At 35.4% G+C, this 12,701-nt stretch overlaps 1 protein-coding gene across 2 annotated transcripts in view; it reads right to left on the bottom strand.

The window, feature by feature from the left end:
- The window catches only part of Edem3 (ER degradation enhancing alpha-mannosidase like protein 3), a 68,091-nt gene that overhangs the window by 42,609 nt on the left and 12,781 nt on the right, over positions 1-12,701 (bottom strand). For both annotated transcript variants that reach the window (XM_048357830.1, XM_048357831.1), the window contains exons 3-6: positions 5,079-5,179; positions 4,385-4,424; positions 1,510-1,622; positions 202-355 (exon numbers count right to left, since the gene is read on the bottom strand). In XM_048357830.1, coding sequence (XP_048213787.1) covers positions 202-355; positions 1,510-1,622; positions 4,385-4,424; positions 5,079-5,179 — 408 coding nt within the window. The remainder of the gene's footprint in view (positions 1-201; positions 356-1,509; positions 1,623-4,384; positions 4,425-5,078; positions 5,180-12,701) is intronic.

Here is a 12,701-nt window from a genome sequence, read left to right as displayed (position 1 = left end):
TGTTACACTGATATGCAGTACAGCTGAAACTAATTTAATTCTCACATCACTTAAATGTAAGTTAATTGAAATGTCAATATAAATTTGTTATACAGCTATGATTTTTCTAGCCTCAAGCAGGTGAGAAACAAGGATTGTGAATGTAAAAATTCATGAAAAAGCAGCCTATAAAGACAGTTCTTCTTTTCCAAGTTTACTTACTCGGGGATAAGGAAGGCCACTGGTAGTATTGAAAGCTGGTAAAAGTTTGTAACCCAATTGCTTTGCCATTTGGAGAAGTTCATCATTGTACCACTGCATGTGTTCACCTTTTTCTTTTAGCATGATTGCCAATGAGTGTCCACCCAAAAGACCCCTAGGATAACAAGGATGAAACATTACCTATATCTTACCAATACTTAAATACTAATTCATCCTAAACAACTTAGCATAGATAAGGAAAGAATACAGGAAGAATGTTATTCTTTACTGATTACTCGTTTTATGACAAACTATTAGTTACATAGTAAACATTTTTAAAAACTAGATGATATACGTTCTTATAATAGCATTATAATTATATAATGCTATATAAAAAACAACATTCTTAAAAGGCTTTGCTTTTCTTAACATCCTAGAAATCATGCTTATAATAACAATGTGATCAATTTTAACAACTTTCAATTTTTAATTATATTATCCTGAAATTGTTAACTTAATATAACATTTTAAAATACCCTTACTCTATCAAACATAATAGACTAAGAAACTTTGAAAAGCTATGTAACTCCTTAAATATTTGTAACTGAAGAGCAGATTTATTTTGACAAAAGAAAATGAGGTACAATGTAGTTCTGTTTAAAAATAAAACTTGCCTAATGTTGAAACACATGAATAAATCTTGTACTTATTTTTAAACATTTCATGAGAGGTAATCCTACAAAATTCACCTCGTTTGCCTTTCCTGCAGAGGTGCTTGGCTACAGCTGGAAAAATATGTATGCTATTGAAAAAACTGCTGTAACTAATACGACAAATAACCAACTGCTAATTCCTTTTTACACAGAGGTCCACATGGATTTGACTCCACAACTAATTCCATAGGCCACCGATAGCTGTGATGGACACAAGGCAAGGCTATCCCCATAACCTATGTGTTTCATAATAACCTAAATTTTATCTTTAAAACATGAGAGCGTTCTTTCGTTCAATGAATAAACAGCCTTAAACTTTGGTTATAAAAGTATAGCTTCAAGTTGGGCACTGGTGGCTCATTCCTGTGATCCTTACTACTCAGGAGGCTGAGATCTGAGGATCGTGGTTCAAAGCCAGCCAGGGCAGGAAAGTCCCTGTAGGACTCTTATCTCCAATTAACCACTCAAAAGCTGAAAATGGAGATGTGGCTCAAAGTGGTAGAGCACTAGCCTTGAGCAAAAGAGCTCAGGGACAGAACCCAGGCCCTGAGTTCAAGCCCCATAACTGACCGCCCCTCCCCGCCGCAAAATTAGTTTCATTGCTTCATATACTTACCCAAGAACTCTGATGTTTGTTTCGAAGACGGATACAACTACATCGTTATCTAAATTAACATCTCTTAAAACTTTCCTCACTGCATCTTCAAATTCTTTAGTTTTATTTAGTACCTAGGAGGAGTAAATTACAAAATAAGTCTCTTCTACCAAGTCAAGCAGAAATAGCTTTAGAATGAGCAAGTACAAACAATTTTAATATACTAAGTCTCAAAAGATTGGCACAGTGTTTCCTTTAATTATAAAAACGTGATCATGTGTTAAAAAAAAGTAATGCTTAATAATATAGCACCTTCATACACTTCTTTTTTAGACACAATGAAGTAGCTTTAAGAATCTAAAAAAAAAAAAAAAATAGCCAGGCATTGGTGGCTCATGTTTACAATCATAGCTGCTCAGGGAAGCTAAGGTCAAAGGATTGGGAAAGTCTGTGAGACTCTTATCTCCAGTCAACCACCCCCTAAAGAGCTGGAAGTGGAGCTCTGGATCAAGTGGTAGAGCACTAGCGTTGAGCAAAGGGCAGTTCAGGAACAGGGCCTTGGCCCTGAGTTCAAGCCCCAGAACTGACACAAACCAACCAACAAACAAAAAGGTACTAGGTTCTTCATATAGGTTGAGCATCTCAAAGACAAAAATACAAAATCCTGAAATTTTTGAGTGTTCAATGTGATGTTGGGATTATTCAAATGATTCAGATTCATGGACTAGCAGTCTCAACCTGTAAAAGTTAAGACAATAATTCACAAATACAAAAACTAAAATCTGTAACACTACAAGCAATTCAAATAAAAGATACTCTCTTCTCATCACAAAAACTAAAATCTGTAACACTACAAGCAATTCAAATAAAAGATACTCTCTTCTCATCTTCCAATAGCTCTCTCTTCTTTCTCTCCCACACTACTCTCTGACTCTCATATAAGACCCATACACCAAAATAAATTAGGATTTGGGTTTTGATTTCCAAGACAGAACAACAGCAACAAAATCATCCTTTTCATCAAACTTCCCAAAATTTGTTTAAATTCAGTAGAAAGTGCTCTCAACTGACTGATTCTGAGTTATACACCTGCCACCTTCACTCCACGGATGACTTGGTTAACTTAGGAGGCAGTGTAATGTTATTGTAAAATGCAGGCTTTGAGTTCTGGAGATCCAAGTCAAGTTACATGAATCTTTGTGTATGTTTCTTCATCTACAACAAGAAATACCTACTCCTATAGGGTTGTTTTCTTAAGTGAGATAATGTAACAAGTAAAATGTATTTCAGCAGTGTCTGACTGAGTTAAGTACAACCACATTTCAAATTATTGCCATGCAAGCCTAGGCTCTTCATTAAACTAAAAGCTGATTCTTGCAATGAGCTCCATGAAGGAGTCACTGTCATGCATGTTCTGCCGACATTTTCAGTTTATGGATAAAATTAGATGTTATAGAGATGAGGTACATCAAAAGTAGTTCACTCTTTACTATTTAATCTAAGAATATTTTGTAATAGTTTCTTGATTTGACATTTTCACTAAAATTATAATTTAAGTATGAAGTATTTCCAAAGAATAGGTGTTAGATACAGTCTAACATATGTATTATACTGTTAGACAGTCAAGCAAAATTGAGATTAAGCCCTGAATAAATAATCCTAAACTGACTGCTTTCTCCTCGAAATGAATGTAAGAAATGAGAGGCAACTGTCATATGGAAAAATAAAGCCAAGATGACAGATTAAAAAAAAAATTAAGTGCACCTGTGGTCTTTCCCAACACACAGCTTCTGGTCATCACCTACTTGCCCACATCAAGGTAGACTTGATGTGCATTACTCAGTTACCAATAAATAACACCCATTTAGGTTCTCCCAGGTGGTCATCTGTGCCTTTCAGGATATCTTGTATCTTTCCTATTATATGCAGAAAACCTAGGACTAAATCATAAATAAAGCATACAATATTCTCTCTGTTTTCACAGCTATTACAATGTGTTGTACATTTCATTAACTGCTAAAAAACAAAATAGTGACTTTCAAAACACTGGCTCAGTTAAAAAGGTCTAACCAAATATGGTATTTTAACCATACCTGATTTCAAAACTAACAAAACTTAAACAATAATGCTTCATTCAGAACAATTAAATCAGAATAACCTAAGCAGGGAAAAGAAGAAAAATAAACTCCATAAGCAAGCTGTGATTAGGGATAAGCGTCTTTGATCTTTAAAAAAAAAAAGAACATGGAAACAGTATCAGGAAATAAAGCCTGGTTCTGAAAATAGTGTTATCTCCCCAAATTTTTGTCTTGTTTTTTAAACAAGCACTTGGGATATTAACTCAAATTATACTTTTAAGAAAATCCTTAAATAAATCTACTTTTATAGCATAATGATCAAAACATAGAACACTAGGACAGTGTATTTAGAAATTATGACATCTGGAACTCAGTCTCTCCCTTCTGCCATCACCAACAATTTTGAAACAAAACTAATTAAAATGATTTTTTATTACATAAGCTTGGAGAATCAAAAAGTGATTACTTGTTACTAAAAATCATTAGTTGAAAATATAATTGTGTTTATGAAAGAGCATTTCAGTATTATTGAAAATATTGATGTTATTTTCCAAAATTACTTTCTTCTAATAGTTTCAACATTCAAGAAGGAAAAAAAAATCCTTACTAAGATGTCTGACACAAATTGCTTGGGTTTCTCTAATATTCTACAAGACATTAACTTGATATCAACACAACAATTTATTTCAAACAAAAGATCCAAACATCTTTAAATCTGAAAGCTTCCATTCCATAGTTACTATATTGAATTTACAAACCCTGAGTGTATATATTATGAACTTTATGAAATAGATGATTCCAAGAAGAAATAAACATACCACAAGAGTGTCCAAAGAATCAATCAGTGTTAGGGAGAATCTACGAAACAAGTATAAAAAAGATGAAATTATAGAATTTGAAATATTACATTCATGAATGGATAAGCAGGCCTATCTTCATTCTATCAGCTGGTAATTTCTATTCACTAACACACTTATGTGTCAATAGTACAATGTATGAAGACTGAAATTTGTGAAAAGCTATGCATTAAAACATTAGTTATTGGGCTAGGAATATGGCCTAGTGGCAAGAGTGCTTGCCTTGTATACATGAAGCCTTAGGTTCAATTCCTCAGCACCACATATATAGAAAATGGCCAGAAGTGGCGCTGTGGCTCAAGTGGCAGAGTGCTAGCCTTGAGCAAAAAGAAGCCCGAGGCAGTGCTCAGGCCCTGAGTTCAAAGCCCAGGACTGGCCAAAAAAAAAAACCCATTAGTTCTTATTTTAAAATACATGAAAATAGCAAAGCACCAACATTTTTTTATGCGTTGGTGACTTTATTTACATTTTAAGCTTGCATTAAAATTATATAGATTTTAAAAGTTACATTCAGCTTATTAGCAAGCTATTTTTCTCTGATAAGAGAAAATTTTGTTTTAAAAAGACAGCAGAAGGAACAAATGAGTTTAATGTAATATTTAAAGCAGTCTTGGGCATTCTGTCATGTCTAGCTACGCCTTGTTCTAATACTCACTTTCCTAGGGCATCATCAACATCACCCCGACTTGGCTCCTGGCCTCTAACTCGGCCTCTACAGGTTAAAGGCATGAGCTCATCAGCTGGGTAAGCATGTTCCTGCCAAGAAAACCACAGTAAATTACTAAGGAAAATAAGGAAAAGTACACATCACATAGAATAAGACCTACTGTTTAAAAACAAGCTTTAAAAAAGTAAAGATTGTACTATCCTTTTTATATTTGGAAAATTACAATTTGTAGTGATAAATGTAGTAATATATTCTTGGAAAAAATCTCAAAAAGCACCAAAAACACCTCTTTAATGTAATTTCCCTCTACTAATTTCACTCCCTAGAGGTTATTATCATTAAGACAAGCATTTTGTCATTCCAAGATCTAGCCATATATATTTAAATACATGCACATATATAATTTTAAATGACTGGGCTGGGATGTAGCTCAGTGGCAAAGCGCTTGCCTAGCAAGTGCAACGACCTGAGTTCGATCCCCAGTACCAAAAAAGAAAAGACAAAAAAAATAGTTAAATGTCTGTTTTATTTTAAATGTTTGGTTGTTTATTTATTTTTTGAGAAAGGGTCTCCTTATATATCCCAGACTGTCCTTGAACTTTTGATCCTCCTATCCAGCCTTCCAATTGCTGGAATTACAAGCATGTCCCAGCATACTTGGCAGTGAAGAGCTGAGACTTGAACAGACTCTCTAAAAGGTCAGTTCAATGGGCCTGATTTATCAGTGTCTTTTCTACTAGCAAAGATGAGCATCATCCAGTCTAATTCATATATTGTGAATGTTTCTTGTCAGTGCTAGGGATTGATTGTGAAATTCAATGCTTCACACATGCTAACACACACACACACACACACACACACAAAAGGTGATATACAGAGAGGTTACAGTTACATACATCAGGTAATGAGTATATTTCTTTTTGAACAGTGTCACTCCTTCCCTTGCTCCCTGGTTTTTACCTCCCACATCCATCTCCACCCACAAGTTCTATAGTTTATTTTCAACATAGTGTCTGGTGCGTACCACTGCCATATTTGCTCACCCTTTGTCCCACCCTTTCTGTGCCCCCTTACCCTCCCCAAATCAGATAAACTTGCAAACAAGACAAAAAGAAACAAAAATCTCAACAAAGAAAACAAAAACTGCAACAAACAAAAATACTTCTTGTTTCCATTTCTTTGAGTTCATTTTGATAAATATTATTTTGTGTAATCACATGCAAATAGCCATTAAGCCTTTGTGATCCTCTCCTAATGTTTTTCTTTTTAGATAAGAATGACCATGGCAATTCATTTCCAGTCTACATGATGATAAAATATATACAGAAACCTACTTTTCCACTCACAATTAAATAAACTTTTTAAATAATTTTAATTTTCAAGTACCAAAAGTACAAATATAGAAGAAAAAAACTGCACTAATTCTTATCTAAATATTAAGGATGAAGAAAGGCTGGGATTCTCCATCTTTGGGCATTGGGTAATACTCAAAGGGATGGTAGTTGAGGCTGTTGGCCCTGCACACAGCCAAAAGCTAGCTTTTTAAACTGGGCAGCTGCTTCCATGAAACTGGGCTGAAATATTCCTACTTTCTGGCCATTAATCTTAACTGAAAAGGAAAGTAAAAACAAAAGAGATCAAAAGAGCTGCTGGTCTTTATTTTCTCTTCACCATGGAAAAGTACCTGAAATTTTTCATTAAGATTAATAAAATGTGATTCTAAGAAGCATTTAGAGGTTAGAATCATTATGTCAATTGCACATTTCAATCTTAGATAGGACTTATCGACTCCTTGCCAAAAATAATAGAATTAACATGCTCACACTTTTCCCCACTCAATTAAAGATTTTTGGTCAGTTATGTTTTTACAGGCATAATTCCTTTTGTGTGGTCTAACTATGTGTAAGATTCGATTATTCCAGCCTAAGTAAGTAGATACCCAAACACATGGTTCAAGTGTCAGTTACCATGGTCTTAAATGAGTAAAATATAAACATGAATGCTAATTCTTCAGTCGACAAATCACTGCATAAAGAATAAATCAGTATCAGTGATCAATCATATTACTTCTTTTAAAGTCCACCTGTGATTAGTGGTATATGAGTGCACATGTTCTTCAGTTCACATACAGACAGCAAGTGTATGGTTGTGTTGCCTTCTTAACATGCAGGGAATTACCCCAAAATGGATAATCAAACAAAAATTACCTAGCCAAGATGAAAGTTCACAGAGAAGGAAGAAAACAAAACAAACAAACAAACAAAAAGGAGATGGAAAACAAGGGGGGAGGGAAAGGGAATAGAAGAGAAAGGAAAGAAGAGCAAGACAAGGTGAGAAGAAAAGGAAGGGAAGGGGCTGAGAATATATGGCCTAATGGTAGACAGCTTGCCTCATACACATGGAGCCCTGGGTTCAATTCCTCAGCACCACAAATATAGAAAAATCCAGGAGTGGTGCTGTGGTTTAAGAGCTAGAGTGCTAGCCTTGAGCAAAAAGAAGCCAGGGACAGTGCTCAGGGCCTAAGTCCCAAGCCCCAGGACTGGCAAAAAAAAAAAAAAAAAAAAAGCCCACAGATTAGGAGATCTTTACCGGCCATACAATGGACAAAGGCCTCATATCTAAAATATATGCAGAACTAAAAAAATTACATTCCTCCAAAACAAAACCTCAAAGAACCAATAGCCCTCTCAACAAGTGGGCTAAAGACTTAAAAAGAGACTTCTCTGATGAGGAAATGAGAATGGCCAAGAGACATATGAAAAAGTGCTCTACATCACTGGCCATAAAAGAAATGCAAATCAAAACAACATTGAGATTCCATCTCACACCAGTAAGAATGTCCTATATCAAGAAAACTAACAATAACAAATGTTGGAGGGGATGTGGCCAAAAGGGAACCCTACTTCATTGTTGGTGGGAATGTAAACTGGTTCAGCCACTCTGGAAAGCAGTATGGAGATTCCTTAGAAAGCTAAACATAGAACTCCCCTATGACCAAGCAGCCCCACTTTTGGGCATCTACCCAAAAGACCACAAACAAGAACACACTAAAGCCACCAGCACAACAGTGTTATTTCAGCACAATTTGTCATAGCTAGAATTTGGAACCAACCCAGATGCCCCTCAGTAGACGAATGGATCAGGAAAATGTGGTACATATACACAATGGAATTTTATGCCTCTATCAGAAAGAATGACATTGCTCCATTCCTAAGGAATGAGTACGTTGGAAACCGTGTATACTGGTATTAGAACTAGGAAACTGAAAGGGAATACCAAAATCAAGAGACACAGGGTAAAAAAGACAAATGCAATACTTGCAAATACTTGCAATACTTGCAAAACTGTTTGGTGTAAATGAACTGAACAACTCATGGGGGGAGAGGGAAGGGGGGAGGGGGGAATGAGGGAGGAGATAACAAATAGTACAAGAAATGTATCCAATGCCTAACATATGAAACTGTAACCTGTTAGTACATCAGTTCGACAATAAAAATTTTTTTAAAAGAAAAAAGAAAAAGAAAAGGGGGGAGGGGAAAAGAGGGAAGGGAAATACAGAGTAAGAAGTGAAATGTAAGTTGAAGAGTGGCTAATATTAATTACCACTCTATTTAAGGGAAGTTGGTACATGCCATTTTTCTATTCCTCCACTCTCCGGTTTTAATTTTGATTCCTCGCCTGGCTGCCTGGTATATCCTGAGGTAGTTCTTACTTGTTTTAAAGGAATCATGGAAATTACATTTCTCTGGTATTTCTTGTATAAGGAACAGAAATGCTAAACGACACATAGTCTACCAAGTACTGTAGTACACATCTGTACATTTCAGCACTTAGAAAACTAAGTAAGGCAGGGAGATCACAAGTTCAAAGCCAACCAGCAAGACCCTCTCTCAAACAAACAGGAAGATCCTCTCTTAAACAAACATGCTTTATTTATTTTTCATTCCTTCAAAAATTTGAAGATATGTTTCTTTACCCTTCTTGTATTCACAGAGTACTGCTACTGCAACATTTCCAAGACTAGTCTGATCTATTGTATACTGTGTGTGACTTGTTTTAATCACCTGATTGCCCATCAATTCTGTTTTTTTTTTTTATTCTGAACTGACTTTTATATAGTCTAGTGACTCCCACTTTGGAACCCACATTCCATTGTTTTATTTAAATTTAGAATTTGAGTTTTTGTTTTGTTTTTGTTTTTGTTTTTTTTTTGGCCAGTCCTAGGCCGTGAACTCAGGGCCTGAGCACTGTCCCTGGCTTCTTTTTTGCTCAAGGCTAGCACTCTGCCACTTGAGCCACAGCGCCACTTCTGGCCATTTTCTGTATATGTGGTGCTGAGGAATTGAACCCAGGGCCTCATGTATACGAGGCAAGCACTCTTGCCACTAGGCCATATCCCCAGCCCAGAATTTGAGTTTTATTTGTACATATTAATTGTACAAAGAGGTAAGCACTATGGTATATCGACATATACATAAAATTTGCTTTAATCAAATTCACCTCCTCTGTTATATATTCATATCAATTACCCCTTATTTTTATAATTTTCTTGAGTTTCACATAAACATAAGGTATTTAAATCATATTCCTCTCATCACCCTCCCCTCACTAACACCCTCTGATTGATCCTCACTATTCCCCTTTTGTATTCATTCATTTTTTTAGGTCAAGATACTTCAAGGTAAAAAGGAACAGTATTTGTCTTTGTGAATGAGAGAACCTATATCACTCATAATTCCTAAAGTTGAGCAAAACTCTCTCCTACTGCCTCTCACTCGACGCAGTTAACCTAGCATACTAGAGAAGAAAAACAGAATAGGAACCAAGAACACTAAACATATGGTCAACAGAAAAAGAAGCTAGGTACCTTCGTTCCTATAATCCTACTACACAGAAGATGGAGACCTAAGGATCTCCGTTAACACTTGCAGAAAAGTCCTGAGGGCTCTATCTCCAATTAAGGAGCAAAATGAGCTGAAATAGAGGCATGAAGGTATTGCTCAAGTAGTAGAGAGCCAGCCATGAGCAAAAAAGCTGAGCAAGAATTGAAGGCCCTAAGTTCAAGCCCCAGTACCAAGCACAAAACAAAAATATTGAATGTTTTACAATGACTCATTCCCTGAAAAGAAGATTCTAGGCAACAAATGATTTCATATCATTAGAATCAAAATGCAGTTAACAAATTCTGAATACTGTACTTCATAATTTTAATGATACAAATGGTTTCAGCATAAGTTCCTACACATCAGTTTACATATTAAATTCCTACTTTTTCATGTGTCAATCCCAACAGAACTGATTTCCAAAATACATGTTACTTTTCACTACATTATAGTTTCATATTTAACAAATATAGTAACTGAAGAAAAGTCATCATTTTTAAGTTGTATATGTTGGTTGTTAAAAGTTCCTTGGTGGGCTGGGAATATGGCCTAGTGGCAAGAGTGCTCACCTCATATACATGAAGCCCTGGGTTCAATTCCTCAGCATCACGTATATAGAAATCAGCCAGAATTGGCGCTGTGGCTCAAGTTGGCAGAGTGCTAGCCTGAACAAAAAGAAGCCAGGGACAATGCTCAGGCCTGAGTTCAAGTCCCAGGACTGGCAATAAATAAACAAACAAACAAACAAACAAACAAACAAATAAATAATACCAAGGAACTTTTTAAATAAATAAATAAACAAACAAACAAATAAATAAATAATACCAAGGAACTTTTTTTTTTTTTTTTTTTTTTTGGCCAGTCCTGGGCTTGAACTCAGGCCTGAGCATTGTCCCTGGCTTCTTTTTGTTCAGGCTAGCACTCTGCCAACTTGAGCCACAGCGCCACTTCTGGCCTTCTATATATGTGGTGCTGAGGAATCAAACCTAGGGCTTCATGTATACAAGGCAAGCGCTCTTGCCACTAGGCCATATTCCCAGCCCCCTCCCTGCTATTTTAAACCTCTGCTTGGAAGCTTCATACTACTGTTTTCAGGGTTTTATGAAACACACACGCTGCTGTATGAAATTAAATACAAAAACCCAAATTACAAATAAGAATTTTAACCCTGCACTTATCAAGACATTAAAAATATTACTAATTACAAAGCAGAATAAACAAATGAAAAAACTTTGAACCAAATGTTAAAATACTTTGCTCTTTGTTCCAAGAATTTAAAAAAAATCAAAAACAGGGCTTTTCCTTTTGGTTAACCACAAAGCAAACTACAGTGTTTGCATAAATCCAGAGCAATGCATATGTGGCAAATAAATGACCTTCCTCAGCTTCAAACATTTTTAACCATGCATTGCCATGATAAGTGCTAACAAATGGCTCATGTCACATATGACTCAGTCATAAAAACATTTAATAATTATCATCTAGAAGTAAAACTCAGCTGATAAAAGGATCCTAGGCAAATTAAGTAGAACAAGTGCCTAACTAAAAATGAGTAAGCAAAAGGAGGCAAGTAAGCAAAAGGAAACCAAAAGTACAGTAGATTTTTCACAGGGACTCTAAAACTTACCAAGACTTTAGGTGACAACTGTTCTAAAATAATTAAGTCAAAAGTTTCAAGAATGAACTTTTTAGTAAAAACTAATCCTAATACTAAGGGAAGAAATTTTGTTGTACTAAAATAATTTTAAATCATTATGTTACTGAAAATATCAGGGATACTCTATAATAGTTAAATATATTTTAATGTTCTATTCTAGATTCTCATTAAGTATCTTCCTCCTTGATGCAGATAAGATTTTCTTAAAAGTAAAACTAAGTGATATGTAATGAGCTAAACGTTGCAAATTAACAGCACTTGCTAGTTACTGACTACACCTGCACACTTCCCACACATTTCCCTACCCTTGTTTTTCTACAATAAGTATTACACTTTCAAGTATTACATTTTACAAAATGTCTCAGCCCTGATGAGAAACAAATATCAAAACTGAGTTATGCCTATGATTTTACGTTAATCACTATATAGTATCAGTGTTTTACACTTGTACTCAAAGTTAGCTGAAAACCAAAATGTCTTAATTCTTATACATAAGTCAATTTGCTGTTGATCAGTAATTAAATAAATCAAATTAATAGATCATTATAATAAATAATATGATGATAAAATAAAGTCCTGATCTAACAGATTTAGTTTTAAAACTACAGCAATATATACAGAAAAAAGTATCTGAGCTGGGCACTGTTGGCTCATACCTTTAGCCACTCAGGAGCTGAGATCTAAGGATTGTGGTTCAAAGCCAGCCTGGGCAGGAAAGTCTATGAGACTCTTACCTCCAATTAGCCATCAGAAAACTAGAAGTGGAGCTGTGGCTCAAAGTGGTAGAACACCAGCCTTGAGCAAAAAAGGCTCAGGAACAGAGCCCACAGAGCCCTGAGTTCAAGCTCTATGATGAACAACAACAAAATCTGACAAAATTCAATACCCTTTCATGACAAAAAAATTGTCAGCAAACTAAGAACTGGAGGGAATCTAACTTGATAAATAGCATCCTTGAAAAACCAACAGCTAACTTTATACTTAATAGTGAAGATGAACTGTTTTCTCCTAAGGCTAGAAACAAGACAACCTCACCACTTCTTTTCAACATAGTACTGAAGTTGTAGGCAC

Source organism: Perognathus longimembris, chromosome 11 (assembly GCF_023159225.1).
Source record: "Perognathus longimembris pacificus isolate PPM17 chromosome 11, ASM2315922v1, whole genome shotgun sequence".
NCBI lineage: Eukaryota > Metazoa > Chordata > Mammalia > Rodentia > Heteromyidae > Perognathus > Perognathus longimembris.
The sequence above is the reverse complement of the archived record's forward strand: the minus strand, read 5'-3'. Positions and strand labels throughout refer to the sequence as shown.